General features: G+C 41.2%; 2 protein-coding genes across 5 annotated transcripts; both read right to left on the bottom strand.

Moving 5' to 3' along the window:
* Positions 1 to 136: 136 nt before the first annotated feature.
* On the bottom strand, positions 137 to 9,786 carry LOC125760756 (uncharacterized). Of its 2 annotated transcripts, none has more exons than XM_049421192.1 (6): positions 8,840 to 9,786; positions 8,146 to 8,501; positions 7,142 to 7,636; positions 5,972 to 6,080; positions 5,712 to 5,858; positions 137 to 5,535 (listed from the first exon to the last, which is right to left on the bottom strand). In XM_049421192.1, exons 2-6 carry the CDS (start codon positions 8,243 to 8,245, stop codon positions 4,410 to 4,412), a joined length of 1,977 nt encoding a protein of 658 aa, XP_049277149.1. In that variant the 5' UTR covers positions 8,246 to 8,501; positions 8,840 to 9,786; the 3' UTR covers positions 137 to 4,409. The 2 variants fall into 2 exon arrangements, with proteins under 2 accessions (XP_049277149.1, XP_049277154.1); XM_049421197.1 differs by lacking the exon at positions 8,840 to 9,786 and adding an exon at positions 8,570 to 8,829.
* A 133-nt stretch (positions 9,787 to 9,919) lies between these two features.
* LOC125760971 (membrane-associated progesterone receptor component 1-like) lies at positions 9,920 to 19,568 on the bottom strand. Of its 3 annotated transcripts, none has more exons than XM_049421639.1 (4): positions 19,319 to 19,568; positions 18,014 to 18,466; positions 13,051 to 13,203; positions 9,920 to 12,970 (listed from the first exon to the last, which is right to left on the bottom strand). In XM_049421639.1, the coding sequence occupies exons 2-4, from the start codon at positions 18,354 to 18,356 to the stop codon at positions 12,690 to 12,692; spliced, it is 777 nt and encodes a 258-aa protein (XP_049277596.1). In that variant the 5' UTR covers positions 18,357 to 18,466; positions 19,319 to 19,568; the 3' UTR covers positions 9,920 to 12,689. The 3 variants fall into 3 exon arrangements, with proteins under 3 accessions (XP_049277596.1, XP_049277614.1, XP_049277606.1); XM_049421657.1 differs by having other exon boundaries at positions 18,014 to 18,463; XM_049421649.1 differs by lacking the exon at positions 19,319 to 19,568 and having other exon boundaries at positions 18,014 to 18,707.
* Between the last annotated feature and the right edge of the window lie 912 nt (positions 19,569 to 20,480).

Below are 20,480 nucleotides of genomic sequence, written 5' to 3'. Positions count from 1 at the left end.
CACGTCACGTGAATAGTACCGGACAACTAAACAAACATCCAAAAGAGGGGCTACTTTCACGCGGTTTTCTCAATACAATAAATGTTTCAGGGTTCGAAAAAGCGCGTTGAGTACGAGGGAAACAATACACTATTCGTTTGTGTTCTTTTTTTTAATCGATTTTTCTGTTTTATTTCACTAATCATGTAGATTTTACAACAGGCTGAGCGCGGAGTTTTCGTGTGCAAGTATCATTTTTTTTGTATCGACAAAGATAAATGCGCCGTTAATTCCTTGTTTTTTTGCTTCATATTTATCTAATAATAAAAAAAAACATAAATATTATATTTAAAAATTTTGACTAGCTATAGACAAGTAAGTGGTATGAGTGATTATAGTCTTAATGTTTAATGCATGTTCATTTTTTTTTTGCTTGTTATTGTGTTGCACAATGCACATTTTTTTCTGGGCTTTTTTTTGTTGTTGTTGCGTGTGATCTTTTTCTTTATGTTTTAAATATCTTAATTCACATGTGTGTACGAGTGTGTGGCTTGTTGTTTTTTGCTTTTTTTGTTTAAATATATATTACCGTGTGCGAGAATATCGCACATTAAAATAGATTTACTTCAACGGTCTTAACCCTGCCCTCCCCCCCGTTTCTCTACATACACTGCCCCTCTCCTAACCGCTTCTCAATCCAAACAATCCGGAAATAATAATAATAATGCCAGAAACACATGTTTACGCAACAATACTAATGCGCGTAGGTGTGTTTCGAATCGAACAGAATTATGCTCTCACTTTGCTGACCTAACACGAATTGGTTTTGATATATCGCTAGTGTTTCGAATTAACACACGACGACTCACACACGAACCACACGGACGACACAAAATACGAAAGGGAAAAACAAACACGATTGGCGTGCCACTTGTTTTTTTTTTACACGGACGTACAACAGTAGCGGATTAAAGCAAATAAACCCAATGTATATATACTGGTTTGGTTTTGGTTTGTTTTGTGGGGATGTATTCACATGTTTTCTTCACCCTACTCTCACACACACACACACCCGGGGAGCAGATGTCCTTGTTTGCATTGTAACACACACACACCCGCACTCTCGAAGAATAAAAGCTTATCTTTTCCTGCGAGTTTTTGTATGCTTTGCTATAATATAGTGTATGTCCTTTTTTCTGCCAAATTAGGATAGTGATCGCTGTGTGACTTAAATACGCGCAAGAACACGAACCCGCATACTTTTTGTTTTGCAAGCGTATATTATGTCGATGCACACTAGCCTCCCCCCCGGCGGAGTGTGTTTTGCCCCGTGGTTTAAATTTCTGGTTTTAAGTCTTATTTTTGTTCCATTTTTTATAGATGTTTTTAAGTAAAAGGAAAAAAAGGAAGAATGAGGCATGATGGGTTTACTATACATTGCTAAAAAAAAAACTAAAACTAAAAACGCTTTGCTCCATTTGCTAAAAACTAATCTTGCTCGATTTGTGTGAGTGCTCAATCGACAGATAAAATGTGCCCCTAATAAGCCTACTGAACTGCAAAAGCGTACCGCTTATGTATATCCTTTCTGTTTTCCACATCCCCATTACTTAAACATTTATGGGCGATTTGCTATGATTAATTATGGCTTGTTTTTCGTTTAGTTTTCTTGTTTGTTTGTTTTTTTACTGAACAGTACACGGGAAGCAGGGAAGATACATACAGCAAAACAATATTATTCTGTTTAAATGATTTTTTTTGCAACGTTCTCGACTGTTTCAAACTAAACTCGCGTGTTTGAAAGGGGGGGAAAAACTTGTTAAATTATGTATAAGTGTGCATGTAATTATATTTATAAGATGATGTAAAGATGAAAAGCAAATGAGAGGGAAAAAAAGAAATCACAGCAAATGTAAACCATTTCAAATAGTCTCTTGATGGCGGTTAATTTGGTTAATTTTTTTTTTTTTGAAAACAAAAGAGAAACCTTGGATAAAAGGGATGAAAAGATCACTTCCGCTAAGTGACGTAATCGTGTGTCCTTTTTTCCGGCCCTCCCTGTTAGGTTAGGTAGCTCGAACGAATTGCGTTAGTGTGTGTGTAAGCATTGTTAGCGAAATGAAAAGTTTAGTCTAGTCGGTAGACGCCACGACTTAACACAACCAGGCCAATGATAGACTATATAGGCTATAGGAAAATAAATCAAGTCACAGCTTTATAAGAGGCATTGCCTGTAAAGGACGGCCAGACAGACCCTTATTATCAGCCCGAACGATAGATAGAGCCAATGCAGAACAGAAGCGCGCTAACAGGAACAATACAGTGCGTGCGTGGGTTTTTAGAGACGGGTTTCGTTATAGCTATACAGGACATGCACCTTTATAACCTGACGGACTCAACGCAGAACTCTTGACGCGAAAGCTAACATAACTACTGTTAAGATGAGTTTTGGTGCATATAGGAAGCTCACATAATCAGAAGATTTAAACGACGAAAAACAAAAAAAAACAATCATTCTGAGATCCGTTTGTAAACCTCTCCTCACACTCAATATCTCTCGCCCTCTCTCTTACCTAAGTTATGATGCTTACATTATAGAAAGTGAGAAGGAATTTTCACCCCCTTTTTCAGCATTGGTGGGTAGGGGGAATAAAGGGGTGTGTAATTGGTTTAATTTAATTTAATATGTAATTCCCCTCCCACCAATCCTCACACTTTCTTGGCTAACTGTTTTATATCGCTTCCCCACCTGGGTGTCACCTTCTTCTACCGTACCGTGACTACTTTACCTTTTTTTTTGCAAATACACTACTATACACACTCTCCTTATCCATCAACAATATATAGTTGTAAATATTTTCATAACTTAAGCATACATATAAGGGGGGGCGAGAAATGAAAAACAAAAATATAAGGAAACGGTGCTACTAAACCACGTGGAGCTAATGTTTCATTTTCATTTTGCATGGTTTGGGGATTTTTGGGGCATGTATCTGGGACACAATCCAACAACAAAAAAACCGGTAACCACTTGCTATTGCACGCGTTGTGAAACAGTAACGTAAAACCAATTTACATGTGCATATATATATATTACACATCAGTGTCAGAAGTAAAAGCAAAAAAAAATGTAATAATTTCGACAAACAGATTTTATACTAAAAAAAAAGAAATCACTGCCAACAATTAAAACAGCTGAAGTTATAAAGTATAAGAAAAATAAATCGACCACCTTCCATTCACACCATGGTCGCGGGGCGCACGCGCGCTTCTGCTATTCCTCCCTTAAAAACAGCTTGTTTTCACCTTGTTCTTCCGCACTAGCCTAGGTAATGTGATGTTGGTATGGTGGGCTGATGGGTGGTATACGAGGTGCCACCCACACCTTTTTGCTACTTAGCTGCATCTGACTGATGCACACCCGCGTGGGTTGTGACAACAACAAAAAAAAGAAACGAGAAAAGATAAATAAATAAATCGACACTTAAAGTGTTTCTTACTAGCCGCAAAAAATAATAATAATAATAAGAATAAGAGGTTATAGTTTCAGTTAATTTACCCTCAAACGGCTTGACTACGCTTTAAAGGAATCTTTCTAACGGAACGCGTGCGACGCAACCTGGGGGGGCGCCGCAATATCACCTAATTAGGACCTGAATGCTTATGAAAAACAAACAAAACATATAAACTACTTTTTTTCCTTTTAAATCGCGTCCACTTCATTAATATCTTTGTAGAGGCTTTTTTAAATATTGTATGAAACTTAAATAATATGCAGACGACATTCTCTTTTAGTTGTTTTTTTGTTTTCTTTTGGTATATGTTTTCCCTCTTCTTTTATAGGGAAAGTGAAAAAAAAAATGTAAATGGAACGAAGGTTGATCTCTACTGATTTGCTTCACCCAAAATTATGGTCAGCGATGTTTGCTTGATTGTTAATAAACAAAAACAAAAGTTTAAAATAATAATAAAAATCTAAATACATTCGAACGAACTAATTTTTCAACGTCTTTCAGACAGACCGGGAAAGGTGAGCTGTTAAAAAAACTATATCAAAATGAAATATGTATCCCAGCAGCACATGTAAAATAAATCGTTTAGCTTCCACATTTAGTTCGTTTCGTTTTGGTGCTTCTCCGCAAAACGACGCGTTCCGCGTACGGGTTTGTTTGCAAAGCGAGCAAACATTCTAATATGTGCCCTAAAACTATGCGCTACGCTCATTAGATGGGTTTTTGCGTGCTGCTTTCTATGCCCCGGGTGGTTCTTCCCGCTTTATGTTTGTTGTTTCCTCTTGTTGTGTTTTGTGTTATTAAATATGTGGAAGTATCAGCAGCTGTGCGGTATTTTTTTTAAAGGTTAAAAACTAGTAGAACAGGTACCCTTCTAGCCAGTCAATACTTTCGCAACAGTAAATTCTTAAGTATCGGCTACGTCTCTTCGGCGTATTGTTGGCCAGCCGTGACCGACGCCGAGAGCACTGCGTTCTTATTATTACAACCGGTAGCGTTTAGCTTCGTCTCCATCCCAACGTTGGAGGATGATACGACCAGGGCAATCCCAACGTTACCACCGCCGGTGTTAACCAGCTCACTGGTAGGATTACCACCACCACCACCGCCGCCGCCGCCGCCACTACCTGCGGTACCATTACCGCCACTTCGTACGGTAACATTACCGTTGACGGTTTTTAGTGACAAACCACCGAGAACGGTGGTGGTACCGGCTGTTCCGTTGCCACCACCAACACCAATACCGGTACCGGCAGTTGACTGTAGCTGCAGTGGTGGATTTACCTCCTGGCAGAGGTTTGCGGCGATCAGTTTCGGCGATGTGGCTGGCGTTAGGATGCCGAGATTGTCGTACTTAATGTTTACCGGCGACACACCGGCCGAGATGCTACTAGACGAGATCGGCGACACGATCGAGATGGTGCTAGACGAGATCGGCGACACGGCCGTACTAATACCGGACGAGACGGTATTGGACGAGATCGGCGATACGGCCGAGATCGCTGACACGCTGGCCGAAATATTCGCACTGGCGGGGGACGACACGGGAAATACGTTGGCGGTTGTGACGGGTGAGGCAGCGACCGCGGTAGCGGTAACGACCGTCGCAGCCGCACTGACCGGCATCGGTGTGGTTGCGGTGGCACTGTTAGCCGACAGTACGAACGCACGCGGCACCTTGTGGGTTACCTGCGTTATAGTAACTGTGGATGGACTAGTACACGTAGCGTTAGTATTGGTTGCGTTTGTACCGATTTGACTAGATGGTATGACAGCACCGGTGCTAGCGGTCAGCGAGGGGCTAGCGGTGATGCTAATCGTCGGGCTGATGCTACCGTTGCTCAGCGGAGGAGATTTGACCGGGGTCGAGATCAATGTGGCAGACGGAAGGGCCGGCGAGGTAAGCGGTACCGCGGCCAGATTCGTCCCATCGACCGGGGACCCATTCCGGGTCGCTGCATGTACCAGCATGTTGTGATTCTTCAACCGCTGTGCCGTTTTGTAGCTCTTTCCACAGTAACACTTAAAGGCTTTACGGACCCGACTATATTCAAATACCCAAACACCAAACAAACACACAATACACATAAATTTTGGAAGTTAGTATGAACAAGAAAAAAACGGAGGACAAGACAGAGAAGAAGAAAAAAAAACATAATTAGTAATGGAAATATCACACTGCTGCATGTTGCAAACCGCACACGAAAGCGCTACACGTACTTTCCGTCTTTTTTGTGACCATTCTTCGAATGGTACTTGATGCCGTTGACATTTTTGTAGCGCTTTTTGCAGCCCGGCACCGGACAGGCGAACGGTTTTTCGTTCGAAGTATTAATACCACCACCACCCCCGGATGCAGAATGGCGTCTGCACAATAATATGTAAGTAAAAAAAAAAAGAAGAAACAAACATCAGTATGTTTTACGTTATACGCGTGCAGATTCCGGCGAGTAGCAAAAACGGTTTGTACGCAGACATACCGGCTTCCGTAGCGCATGATAAACTCTGAGCTGAACTCCTCCGTTGTCCAGGAATCGTTGCTGTCCTCGGATTCGGACACCATCATCTCATCGTCATCCATTTCGCTTCCTTTAGACGCGGGCCCGGGTGCGTAAGGAAAGATACACATTAACACACGGGTCACAATTGGTTCAAGGTAGGGGCGTTGGTTCTAACCACGTGACCCACCGTACGTAATAATATTAGATCGCCTTTAGATGGGGATTGTGGCCTTAACATTGTTTGGTTTTAGTTTTGTTTTCGATAGCAAGCTTTACCGTGCCAAACATAGAGTGACATTTCTCGCCATTTCTGCGCCTACTACGTTTGCAGTATTTCTGTGCATTTCTATAGCAACGATCGCTAGAAGCTTTTTTTTATTTTTGAACTTTTTATTGCATTCATCGCATACCAGCGAGAGAAAAAAAAACGCAGAGAAATAAATCTCTACGTCTATTTGCACGGTAGTTAATTTATTTTCCAAATAATGTATTTCAAAAAAATATAATTACAACATAATAACGATCCCTTTTCCTTACAGGATTTAATTTGCACACCTAGTTTCTGTTTAATTTCATCCATCCTATATAATGTAAATATAAAAAAAACCTTTTAGGTAATTCCTAGACCTGCCTTTTTTACGTAATTTACGTACTTCATGAAAAATTACAATACGTATATGAATATAGTTCATTTGTAAATATCACAAAAAGTTCATATTAAGACTATTTAATACATTAGCAAATGTATTTCTAAACTACACATTTAGAGATTCTACTTAAAGTTACTAAATTTCAGTTCATTTGTACTAGGTAATTGTACTACAAATAAAGCATTGAAATGGGGGAAAAAATACTTCTAAATACAGAAGTAATACACCTTGGTAAACAAAAATTTCAAAAATTCCGTGTAAGCAATAATACTGCTTTTCCTTTTCCATACAAAAGATTTAATAAGTATAAAAATAAATCTTTGTTATTATCCTTTGGGAAAATGTGCTCCCGCAAAACTTCTTAAACTTTTCATTCATTCATAAACGGAATGTCAATGCGTACTGTGTTTGCATCGCTAACCACTTCCCTCGAGGATATGCGTTACTAGTATCCCCCAAAAACCACACCACGGCAAGCCCTGTTATGTAACGAATTTACCTGTTGGCGTTGTGCTACGGTTCGATGCCGATATGCTGTAGCTGTGATGTTTGATGGCAATTTTGCGCTTGAGATCGGTTGAGCCAACCGTTTGTTGGTTGAGTTGATTTTTGATCGACTCCGGTCCACCACTGTAGCTACCATTACCACCGGACGGTACCGTACCGTTTTGGTCGGCGGTGCATCCGTTCGTGGTGGCGGTCGCAACAATGCTACCGCCACTGTTGCCACCGTTGGCAATGGTGCTGGAATTGGTTGCCGCAGTACCATGCCCGTGGTCTGACGTTTGGTTGATTGAGGCGGCTGCGTTGGTCAAACGCAGCCCAGTACTGTTGGCCAGGGTGGGATTATTTCTATCTGTGCCATTGGAGGAGACGGCCACTGGTGCGGCAACACCATCCCGGCGGGTGTTATCAGTTACGAAGCGCAGAACGTAGCTGAGTGGAAGACATGTTGGCTGTGTCTTTTCCGTTACCTCAGGCGCCTGGGAGTCATCTGCAAAATTAAAGGAAGCATTAGCATTCGAGCAAGGAAAGTATTGTTTGCATTGTTTTTGTTTTTGTTGCGCACTCTCCCTAAACCGTATTTGGTTTGGTTATAGCATGATGCATGATCAGATTGATTTGTAAGGTTGTGATTAAATATGGAACACACTTATCACTCGCAATGCGTACTATTTAATGGGAAATATTTATTCACAAAACACTTTTCCGGTAAGAGAATAGTTATTGCATTAAAAATTAAATTAAGAAAAAAAAACACGTACTGTAAAGCTGAATCGAGTGCTTTAGGTAAATTCAAAACAAACGAATTGCATCATTAAACCAATATGGACAGTTTGTGTTGAGCTCTAGCCACCCCTCGTTACCAACTTCCCCACAAAAACCCACCCACGCTCCCCCCACCCCCCCGGTACCACCCCACGACGAATCTAATCATCTGCCACTCCCAACTCGCCTCCTTCGGGTTCTTCTCCTTGATGCACCAACCCAACCAACACTTACCTATATGGGTGTTCTCTATGTGGTGTATTAAATCAGTCAAGCTTGGGAAAATCTTCTCACAACCGTTGAACTTGCATACATTTATCAGAAACACAGCCATATTATGAATGTGCCTGGGGGAAGAGATGCGGGTTTTTGGGGAAAACAACACAAGAAACGGTGAGCTGGGTGTTCCGGTCGGGCTAGGCAGCTCCTAACACTGGTAGCCTGAATCCAAGATGGTGACTGAAGAAGATACGCTTGTCGTTGTGTGTCTATATATATCGCACACGTACACGTATATACGTATACGCGGATAAGCCGTGTTTCGTTTCGCTTTGCTTATGTCTTCTATGCCCGTACGTTGCAGCGCTGATCTGTTTATAAAAAGAAATTATGCAATCATCAGATAATTTCAACGATGTTTTTTTTTCTTTCTCCGTACTCGGAAATCCTTCCACTCTTGTTTAATGCTGTAGCGAGCGCACGCACACACACACACACACGCACACAATCACACGCACACGCAATACTTCACAAAACAGATGCACACACGCGCACGCACGCACGCATTTATAACGAAGCTGCGGCAAATGGGTTCCATGAGGATACGGAGCAATTGTCTTTAGCAGCGAATGCGAATGTTCGCCTCTAGCCTTTCGGACAGGAGGCAACAAACATGAATCATAGGGGATTAATCGGCTTGCACTACTACCTCGTAACACACGAATCTGCCAGTCCACTAGCACGGCTTGCTATGGACAACTTTAAGCTGAAATTTTCACATATTTCAGGCGTTCTTCTCCATTCGCCCGCTTTAAAATACTTCTGTCTGCAGTGTCGTGATTACTCTGAATCCAACCTCGTACACCACACACACGCATACCAGCGTAACGGTTAGGGGATACGGTGGAGGGGAAGTGAGATAACCGTGCGCGTTTATACTATCCGAGTTCGATAGTTAAAACTGCGCGCCTTTTTCTAATTGTTTCTATTGTGTTTCTACTGTGATTTTAGCATCACACGAATGTACGTTGATATAAACTTTATGAACAAATGCAACTTTCCTTCATTTGTTATAAGAAATATGCTTCGTTTGATGGTAAAAACTTTTCCTTTGCTACTGTTATGGCATGATTTCTTACCGTGCCGAACACTGTGCATCATGCACACGAACTGTCAAAACTGTTATTACACGGAATATCAGCATACAAAACAAAAAGAATAATAATCTTTCAAAATAATCGCACGAAATAATAATCGCAAACATGAACGGACGGTTAATGAAATAGCGAGCTACCAGAATGTAGTTTCTTTATTAAAGTTTTTTGTTCAAACAGAAAATACATTACGAAGTTAGCAGCACTATATTGTGTACATGTAACCAAACAGCCCCCAAACATAAAATACAACCCCCCTTGTGCTAATATCCTGTACATCTAATCTACAATCAAGATTAGAGCGCGAACTAATGCGTAAAAAGATTAAATCATTGGACAAGATAGAATTTCAACATGTTAACGACAATATAACAGGAATGACGGATCGTTGTTTCACGAGGATAAATTATGCATTTTAGGAGCATTTGTTATTCTATTCTTCTTTTAAAAAAAATCATGAAACAGCTTCTGAATTTTACCCATTTTCTAGGGAAGTTTTGTTTAATAAAGTCCGCGTTTGTTAAGTTCAAACTTCACGACGTATTGACCACAAGTCAGCACAAACTTTTTAACCTAAAATTTAACCGTTTAATATCACTTACTATTTTCCAGTTTGCTGAATAAAATAGACAATGTTTGTTTTTACCAACACCCATCATATCACGAGTTTTATTTATTACATCGATGATGAAAACAAAATTCGATACTCAAAAAGTTCGATCTATATAATTGTAGTTTTGTTGCTGTTGTTTTTCACCCGAGATTGTTGTGTACTTGTGTTCTTTACAATTGGAGACAAAAAAAAAAATCAACCGATAGCTGCCTATTTCTTCTGGTGCTAATGCCGCGAGGAAGTAAACGAAAAAGACGCAACTCTTACAATCTGTTACGAAACTGACACCATATCCAGGGGGGACATTTTCCCAAAGCTATAGCTTTTTGTAGAGCCGAGGTGACCTGTAATCGCACTTGAAAAACAAACGCAAAGCAATCGCAACACCATTTCACAAAGGTGGCGTTATCGGCTGTTTCTATATTCGCTTAACAAAACCAACATTTTGATAACAATTTTTCAAATCAAATTTGGTTTTCTGCTTTACAACATACACATTCCCCCTTTTTTAAACCCCTTGTGGTTGTTACATTACATTTTGTTTTCTTCATACTTTTGCATTCATTTACAAATTTTTCCTTAGACACAGATTGCTAGTGGATGCATAGTTGCGATGTTGTAAAAGCATCTTTACAGTGTTTACACCAAAAAAATATTATTTTGCCTCGCCTTGATATATTTATTTCGTCCACCCCAGCTATCTCTTAAACTTTACATTATATACTTTTTTTGTTTGTTTGTTTGTTCAATTTTAGTTGTTGTGTTTCCTGTTCCTGCATCGTACTGGTTTCTGTTTTCCCTTTAGCACGTTTTATGTCACCTCATAAAAGGCCAAGACGATCTTTGCTTGCCACGTTACTCGTTCCTGGGGGAGGAGGGCGGCTAGTGAGTCGAGGTGTTTTTTTCCTTACATGTTATGTTCAAATAAATGAATTTAAAAAATCACATCATTCGTGCATAGACTATCATCTCCCTAGACTACCCTGGTGTAATTACGCGTGTTTACGCCATCCCCTAATATTAAACCAGCTGCCTATTCGTTAAACCGTTGAACATACGGATTAGTGTGTGCCAAAAGTGCTTAATCAAATCGTGAAACATCGAGACAGTTTAAAGATTGGATGTTCAAAAGACACCTAGCTAAGCTATTCAATGGTACAAACGTAAAAAGAAAGAACGATCTTAATCGTGTCTTTTCATTCCGTTTCTGACCTTTCCGGACAGTAAGTACAACTCTGGTTTTTGTTTGTTCTTATTTAGTTTCAATACACTCCAGCTCCAACTCGACGTATCGCTAAAGAATTTGTAAAAACAAAAATAAACCATCGATAAAACACTTTAGCGTTGAATGGTGCCCAATAGGCCCAAAAAGCGTCTGTAGAAAATGAATAAAATAAATCGATAAACCATTTTAAGGAATTATTGAACTTAAAAAAAACCCATTGCTAAACAGCTATGCGTCTCTATCTCGAGTGCGTGCGAATCATTAAGACGTCCAATGCAAAGGTCATTAATTGCAAAACAACAAAACAAATAGGTACAGGAGGTTAATAATCGTTTGTCGATTATCGAATCGTGATCGATAAACGAATACGCATAATAATAGTCACAAAACAATAATAGAGCGAGAAAAGAATGGCATGAAATCTAACAAAAATGGACAAATTTTGTGCTCTTTGTGCTTGTAAACATGAAACGATAATTGGCTTTATAAAGGTACTTCATGACTAAGTGATAGTGAGCTGCCTGGGAAGAGTTAGAGAGAAACATAAAATGTTCAAACGTAAAAAGTTCTAGCCAAAAAGTTAGAACTGTTGGTGCAAGAACGCAAAATGATAGTAATTAGCATAACACATCACAACTGAATTCACTTTGCTAGTTAGCTTACTAAGCTGATCGCTGACCGAAAGTAGAATCTTAGCTTCATTTACTAGTTAATAGCTCTTTCCCTGCCATACACTTCATTACAAGTGCCTTGTGTACATATTACAATTACATATATACTTTTTATGCTTCCCAACATGGTTCAGCACCAGAAGATCTATCTGGTAATAATAGATATTGCAAATGTCCTCTTTGGTTGATTAAAAACAATACAATTCACCTTTACCGCGAGCGGTCGAGAGGAGTGTTCCATAGAACAAGAAAAAAAAGCTCCTATTGATTAAGGAAAATTGAAGCAATAATTATAAAAAGAAACAGCACAAAATGAAAATTCCCTACCTCCTAAACTTGCAATTGACCAATTGCCCTTCATAGAGGGCAAAAAAACATAAAAAACACACAAGAAAAAAAAACTAGGACGTGTGATTTAACGGTTTCTGAATTGCCATTGTTCTCTCAATCTCCTTCCGTATTGCACACAAACTTGCACTATTGCACGAGTGCGCCGGTAATATATGTTGTGATAAAACAAATGTTTAGATGATTATGATGGAATATACCACCGCCAGGCCAGGCGACTACACGACGAAACACAGCATCATTCCAGGCAGGTGAACTGATATGCCGTGCCGGGGGTCGGGTCGGAAGCTTAAACTTCAGAATCCAAACATTTCACAAATCGAATGCTGATCGTAAAACAAACGTTCACTGGAGGGTACGGTGTTACTGTAAGGCCATTCCCTATCGCTGCTGTTATCGTTCCGTTCCGTACTACTATCACTATCCTGTGCAACTGCACCGTCACATCCGATCACCTTCGCGTCCCGAACGCTCTGTTGACTACACGGCACGGGCTGGTGCTGCAGCAAGTCGCGTTTTGCCCGGCGGTGTAACGCTACGTTTGCTAGTCATTCGGCTTTTGGTTTGTCCGCCACCACCGGTTCAACAGGTGCTTCACCACCACCACCGCCACCACCCTCCTCCTCCTTCTTACTGTCGGTACGGGTTTCCGCTTTGTCCGACGACGGTGCATCCGCGTTCGTGGTGGATCCCTCTATCGTTTTCGTTACGGTCGCGGCCGTTCGCTTCCGCACGTCCGAACTATCGGTCGGTGTATCCTCATCCTCATCGGAATAGTTTGTCGGTTTCTCACCCGGCTTTAGCAAACGTCCGACGAGATAGTACTTTTCTGGAATAGCAAAACTCACATTGAATTGAATTGTACGTAAAACCCCCGATCACACCGGGGTTCTTTCGGTTTTGGCTTACCCTTGAATTGCATTTCCCATTCGCGCATCGATTCCATCTCGTGTGAATTGAGGTCGCTCAGATCGTCATACTCGTCGCTGCCCAGGCTGGTGATTTGGAATGTAGCCAACCCACGGGATGCATCCCGACCACCAAATACTGCGTACGGTCCACCTAAAACAACAAGTAAAGTTGTGTTTATTAAGCTTATATTTTAACATCCTCCTCGGAAAACAATTAAATATATTTCCCCCGATCGCGTTCATTTCAAAATGTAGCAATAGTATTGAAAACTAGTCCTGATGGAAGATTGATACAGTACTTTATGTTATTGAAAAGTGTTTATATGCCTACATTTTCCATGCCATAAATATCGATGCCATAATGGAGCCTTTTTTCGTCTCTCAAGCAAGAGGCGAAGAGAGTGCGAAAGAATGAGATACGAGCAGGTCGCTTCGCCAATTATAGTTGTGTAGGTGTGTCGTGATAACGAAGCAGATAATGATCGTGAGATAAGGAGAAATTGTGATCAGTAGCGATCGGACAGGAATAGGCTTAAGTTATGAAAGCAAAAACTTTCGGTATGCAGAACGTTTTTACAAATTTTTGGTGCCAAAAAGTGGTGTCCTTTGGTGTCAAAGATGTTATTCCATTCAAAGAATGGTTAGAACATTAATTCCATGTGTTAATATGATGTTAAACAGCGAAGATTTGTTTCGCACGAGTTCAAATTGTGGCCAGCGTCGGCTTGGGTTTTGGGTCAGCGTCACCTCCCGTGACACTTGTTAGAAAGTGTAAGTGAAAGAAGAATGCCATTGTGTAGAAGTAAAATGGCCCAAAAATCACAACCAGTATTGTCTTCGAAAAGTAAATGTAAAATTTTCATTATTTATTGCATTTTGAAATCTATTTGTTTTTTCCTTTGGAAAGAAAAGATTGTACAAAGCATGAAAAAATGATGTGCATGAAAGACGCTATGTGCAGGTGTGCGTTTGTCGCCGCATGAACTCTTTTGACATTTAAAAACTATTCAATGCAGTTTCGGATTTAACGGTATTGTGGTGTTCGTCGTTAACTGATAAATTTTTTTTTGTACCTGCGCAGGCAATGTACGTTCTTGCGTTTTTAGTGAAGTTCTTAGTGAAGTAACCAAATTTATGATGCGCGGGAGCTTGCAACAAATTGCTTGAATTTGTTATTGTGTTGTGCATTTTGACAAAGAGTTTTGTGTTAAACCACGGCATTAATGGTGTTGTGTTTGTTTTTTATTATAACCTCATTAACATCTTCGGTTTAGTTAATGAAATTTAGATATACATGTTGATACGGTACAACATGGCACGGTGTGTACTAGTCGTGGAAAGCAGTTCCCTTCTTTTGTGCACAGAAAAGAAAATCTGTGAAAAAAGTGTAATCCACCAAAGAATAGGAACCAAAAAGTGATGTCTTTTCTCAATGAGTATTTTTTCCATATTGAATGAAATCGTGAAAAATATGTCTTTTTTTAAATGTGTTTTAAATGTGCGATTGTGCAAAAATGTTCGTTGTTATTTGGGGAAAAAAGTGTAATGGAAGCGAGTCCTTTCCTCAATGAGTTTGTTACTTAATGAGTGAAATCGTGAAAAATATGTCTTTTTTAAATGTGTTTTAAATGTGCCAAAGCGCATTGAAATGTGTATGTGCCTTTGTGCACAGAAAAAAATGCAAGTGTTGGAGTTTTTGGTGCCAAAATGCTATCAAACTATCGATTATCAAGGTAAGTGAACCACATTCAATTTAAAATTTCGAAAGAAAGAATTTTACTAGAGTTATTGATATATAGAGCCTCCCAATTGCTATTCCGCCTAGGGTCTCCTAACGGATTGATCCGCCATTGCGTTTCAGCATCCATCGTTTTACCTTTCCTTCCACATCTTAGAACAGACATCTTAGGATGTTAATAGGATGCAAAATGTGACACCATATATACAGATAAACTATAATCTATGTTTTCAAAAGAATATTTTAACTGCAGAGAGTTCAATGCAATTACAACGAGGTTCAGAAATACTCTAAATCACCTACTACGTGACTTCACAAGAAAGATTATCGCACAATATTTTTCTTGTCGTAAAAAGCTTTTGCCATCTTTTTAGTATTTAAAAAAATCGGGAATGAAAATCGCTATCTTTTGTTGTTTCCTAAACATAGAATTCCTAAATTTTATTTTGAGAAATACACTTAAACCGGAATCGGTAGGGAATTGTTAGTATGCTTATATATGTTTGTAAAAAGTTATAAGCTATAAGGTGTCCTTCTCTCAATGATCTTATTGTGGTGTTTTAAATGTGCTAAAGTGCATTGAAGAGTGTATGCGAATGAAAAACATGCCAGTGAGTAAAAGCAAAGTGACCGCGAAGAACCAGTTTTGTCTTCTAAAGTTATGAAAGTTTTCTCGTGTATGAAAGGTAAGTATCCTGCGAACAAACTTTCATTTACCCAGAGTAAGTAAACCACATTCAATCAGAAATATCGGAAGTGTAAGGCTCAAAAACTCAAGCTCAAGTCTGCCTCAAAAGCTCAAGTAAATTAGCCCTCTCCTCTCCTGGGCAGTAGTTTTGTATTGATAGCCTCCCCCCCTCCATTGCAACCAAAATTGAAAGAGATGAGCGACTCATCTTACAAAACAAGGTATCTCTGCCATCACGTAACAGGGCGGGCAGAGCTATTGAGATTTCTTGATGAAATAACAACAGGTTCCAAGAGCTATAGCTATAATATAATGAAATGGGCAACGTGTGTACATACACGGACAAGTGATAATAGAGCGATACAATTGTTTTGGGTAAAATACCTTTGAATATCTGAAACCTTTCCATGATGGAAACTAAACAAAACTCATATCAGCCCAACAGCAAAAATAAATAAATAAAATAAAACAAACCCCCGCTCTGATAAGCTATCGCAGCGAATTGTAGTACAACTCATTCGTTACTGGTTGTGTTCGTTTGTGATATTTTTGGCTAAGTGTTGAGCTACTAGGTATGGATGCTGAGGGCAGAAAGGAGGAGGACTCAATTGATTTGAGAAGATCCGATGAAACGACACTTCAGTGTCAGGTGCCAACTGCACAGCGTAACGATCCATATTACACGACCGTGCGGCGTCAGGGGCAAGGTCTCGTTCATCAAAAGCGAAATTGGATCCGTTGGAACAACATCCTGTCCACCGAACCTTCAACCTTCGCCATACGCTACGCACAACGATACGGTGACGCGTCACACGATGAGTCTGCATAAAATTATACTAACACTACCCCCCAAATGGGCGGTAACGGGGGTACAAGGTCCCCAAAAATTGAAAACTTGCTTCACACTACACATCTCACTGTCCCTTTTATGGAAGCGAAATTAGTCGACAAGAATCTTATCTTTCAATTTTGGAAATGTATGCCATTTGTTGGTAGGTCGCGTTCATGATCTTGTGCCACGACCGAAGCTTATGCTGACTAATCATCGTACCAGTATCGACGATCTTGCTTGCACCATTCGTTCCCTGGATGGCTAGTGATTCATCTCCCTGTCTCGATAAAAAGCGAATGATAAGTTGCTTATGGTGTGCACAAACACTAACTTCGTGGTAGATAACACAGCAAGACGTTTAAAAAAATGCGTCTTAAGTAGGTTCTTCCCCTGCGCCTGCGTATCGTTTCGACTACGCCCGATTCGAATCGCTGCTATTGTGGCTATTATTACATCCAGTCGCGGTTTTAATCGAGAAACGAAAATTAATAAATAAGCGAGTATTGCTAATGTTACTCCACGGAGTAACAGAGAACAAACCGGCACCTTGCATAACCAATCGTCAACACATGGTGCGGTGTTTTTTCTTCGTTCCAGAGCTTGTTGATTGCTGATAGCAGTAACCTTATACTGCGGGATACCACAGGCAATGTCTCCAGGTGTTGGCTACCCCTGTGATATCAGCGTGAAGCTTGTAAGTCCGCTAACGTGCAAACATTACGCCCTATACGCTGCGAGGTAACGACGATTGGAGTGGCAAAGTGTTGGGCTTTTCGACTTCTTATATGTACAGCAGGAACTCTCTGGACCACTAGAGATCCATCGCCGTTATCTGTGAAACCTTTATGCCTGTTCGGAGAGTGGATGGCAGGGTAAAGATTTTATGGGTTTTGTGTCCCTCAATATTGAGATCACGGCGCTCGCCATTCAGATTTAAGCTACTCAAAAGACTCCCGCACGCTAAAAAAAGGGGTTTTGTTACTTCATCAGTGCATTTCTTGTATCGGAGATGTATGTGAGTACTGACACTTTAAACGATTCTACAGTTTTATCAGCCCGACCTGGCAGTTAATGTTTGACATATGAATGCTAGATATGCGGTGTGTAAACCTGAACGTATAGCACTTGTTACTGTATCAAGCACAATTATACGCGTTTAAGTACATCCGTTTTAATGCGTACAGGTGTGCAAAAAAACAGAGATTCATACCATATGCTCGGCTACAGTTGTCTAAACTACTGCAACAAGACACAAAATCCATTGCTTTACTAAGTCGTGGACAAGCTGTACCTGTATTCTTGAGCAAGATGTACTGAATGACTTTGGCCACGCATCGCAGTAAACAAGATTTGTTCTGGGAGGTACTACATCGCTACTTTTTTCCAAATGCTGATGTTTTCGATGGTTTCCAATGTCACTGCATGCTTAGCATTGACAATTTCGACCTTGCACGCTAGACACACATTTTCCACGACTCCGGTGCCGCGAATTGTGAGACGGTAACCAAACACCAAACGGAGCACGAATTCTAAAACTGAAATCATCATTCATGAATTGAAAGTGAGTGTCTCGGCGGGAGGGCGATTTTTTTTTTTGCTTCACACAACGCAAATGCGAATGCAAATGTTTCTTACCCTTCCGACATGGAAATTGCCCTAAAACCCCGTGCGCCACTGGCAGCTCGTTACCCCTTCTCAATTACCTGGACCGTAGAAAGCCTTGCCCTTCGTAACATCGTACACGTTGCCGTTGACGGCTGTTAGCACTCGGCCGTCCGGTTGCGTACCGTCGTAGTGCTTCAGTTCGGCGACCGTAAAATCGCGGCGCAACCGTGGCAGCTCCGGTGGTGGCGGTGGCAGTGTTGCCGGTGGCTGGCGGCTTTTGCTGATCTTGTACAGCAGGAAGGAGATGATACCGACCAGCGCCAGGTTGACCGGGCTGCTGATGATTTCGTACACGATATCGTACAGCAGGCTGCCGGATCCGTCCGCCGATTGGTCGTCCATGGTTGGTGGCGCTGATGCAACAGTTTCCGGACCGGACATGGCCCCCGAAGAGTTTTCTTTCTTCTGCCTTTTTAATGCACGGTGTGTGCGCGCGTGTGTGTGTGTGCCTTCGTGTGGTCTGCTGCTGCTAATGTTGATCGGAATGTCTGCTACGGTTTGCCGATGCCGGGTGGATGAAACAAATGCGAGATAGAGTGAGAAATGTATATAGTGGAAGGGAAACAGAGTGGCACAGTCGAAATTCGGAGTTGATTGGCGTGGTGGCCTTAAGGGGTCACTTGAGTTATCACAACTAGCGCTCCCTTGCACGGTGCAAAGCGTATGTGACTAAGGGTTAGGAGGTACGACGAGTAAACTCTGCACCCATGCATGGGTAAGCTCTGCTTGGGCGATTGTGGCGATCACGCACGACCGAACACCGTATAAACGTACACAAACACACAGCTATATGTATACAGTTGGCCAATTTCGATTTGATGGCAGGAAAAAAAAAGCGGACTACCCGCGAAGACACGCCGCGGAACGGTACGCATGTGGTGCGCTTGGATGAGTGAGCGAGCAGGCGACAATTCGTTGCGTTTTTGCGCGTGTAGTTCTGCTTCCTTCTTCCTCTTTCGTAACAATAGGGCGACGCGCGTCTCGCTCGTACAACAGAAAGATGAGGCAATTCCGCGGTGGTAATGTAACGTAAAAACTCCGGACTGATCGAGAATCGAAGCGCCGTTCGCCAATAGGCGGAAGAAAACTACCCTTTACGATTTAGCAGCGTAATAGAAGCAAAAAGGCGCAACGGCTACAGCCCAATGCAACCGGTGTAGAGGTATTAAGAGGATACGCGATACGAAGGAAGGCGAGCACAAGGAAAAGTATGTTATGGTACTGGCATTGGAAAAAGGACGAGATGCACTACGGAATGTTTGCTTGTTGATAGAGTCCGTAACACACCCCGTTCAGAAGCCGCAACCTATTAGTTTCTTTCTTTCTACCTAAACTGTATTCACCTCACACACACGGTACAACGTACACTTCCGTACGCGTAAGTAATGCTCCGTCGAATGCAACTATCTGCATCCGCCGACGACGATCTTGGGAATGACGGCACAGTTCTGCGATACGCGTACGCGAACCAATGTTAATTACGCGTTGAAACTTTGGAACGCACACGTACACCTTTACGACGGCACGGACGGGAGGCAACTTCGCTCTCGGCTCAACCTTCTCCACGCAGAGTTGAGACTTTTTTTTTCTGGCGCCGCTCGCGGTAGTAAAATGAACGCGATATTTATCGCACAATGGTACGCTAATCGGACCGCAACAATGACAGTTAAGGAGCGTCCACATTGTAGAACAGTGATGTTATACGTAACAAAGTTTTGTTTCGTATAACTTGTATGACACAACAAAATTGAAACACAAGGCGCCTGGCAACGGTGTATTTTGCAAGCGCAAAATTTTGCTAAACACTCAAATCACATTTGCAACGACTAAAATAACTTTTGCAAGGGTGAGTTCGTTGCCAAGTTACTTGCTTTTGCAGTTATGGTAACTCATGAAAACTCTCACGGTGTCGCTATGACTACATACACTCGCTAAGCAAACTGACAGTAGTTTGCAAATTGCAAGAATTTTTGTGCGCTTTCCAGGTTTCTTGCAAATGCTTGCAATTTGCAAGAATCTCATGAGAGCCGTAAATCCTGCAATTTGCAGACTTTTGCACTCGCCGTTGCCGGGCGTCTGCAGAGAAACACAGAGAACACAGGAAAAATAGCATGGAATATAATACCCACGTTAATATATCAAACTTGTCGAAAGGGTAAATTATAGTCTGCTAAATTACCCTAAATATACCCTTAATATACATAGTAAATTAAAGGTGATTGAAGGATTGTTTAACCAATTTTGTTTCTGCTGGGACCAGCCAAAGTTATTCGACAAGTTTTTGGCATCGAAAAACCTGCCTTCGAAACTCGCTATGACATCCAATGGCCATCAATTTCATAACGGCGTCTGTGACTGCCTATCGACGAGTTGCCGCAGAAAACGCGTATAAAGGGCCGATTACATTATGTAATTTTGCTTGGTTTTTACCATGGTAGAATGTGTCAAAATCGATTTGACAGATTCTACCAAGGCATGGTAAAAAACATTCGGTTTGTCCTGTGT

Source organism: Anopheles funestus, chromosome X, assembly GCF_943734845.2.
Source record: "Anopheles funestus chromosome X, idAnoFuneDA-416_04, whole genome shotgun sequence".
NCBI lineage: Eukaryota > Metazoa > Arthropoda > Insecta > Diptera > Culicidae > Anopheles > Anopheles funestus.
This window is presented reverse-complemented; position numbering and strand designations above follow the sequence as displayed.

Excerpts from the sequence above, each read along its gene's own strand:
- LOC125760756 (XM_049421192.1), bottom strand. The coding sequence starts at position 8,245 with ATGGCTGTGTTTCTGATAAATGTATGCAAGTTCAACGGTTGTGAGAAG. Across the intron at positions 7,637-8,145 it reads CATAGAGAACACCCATATAG|ATGACTCCCAGGCGCCTGAG; the intron begins GTAAGTGTTGGT and ends TTAATTTTGCAG. Across the intron at positions 5,536-5,711 it reads GGTCACAAAAAAGACGGAAA|TCGGGTCCGTAAAGCCTTTA; the intron begins GTACGTGTAGCG and ends ATTTGAATATAG.
- LOC125760971 (XM_049421639.1), bottom strand. The coding sequence starts at position 18,356 with ATGTCCGGTCCGGAAACTGTTGCATCAGCGCCACCAACCATGGACGAC. Across the intron at positions 13,204-18,013 it reads CAAGGCTTTCTACGGTCCAG|GTGGACCGTACGCAGTATTT; the intron begins GTAATTGAGAAG and ends TTGTTGTTTTAG. Across the intron at positions 12,971-13,050 it reads ATGGGAAATGCAATTCAAGG|AAAAGTACTATCTCGTCGGA; the intron begins GTAAGCCAAAAC and ends TTGCTATTCCAG.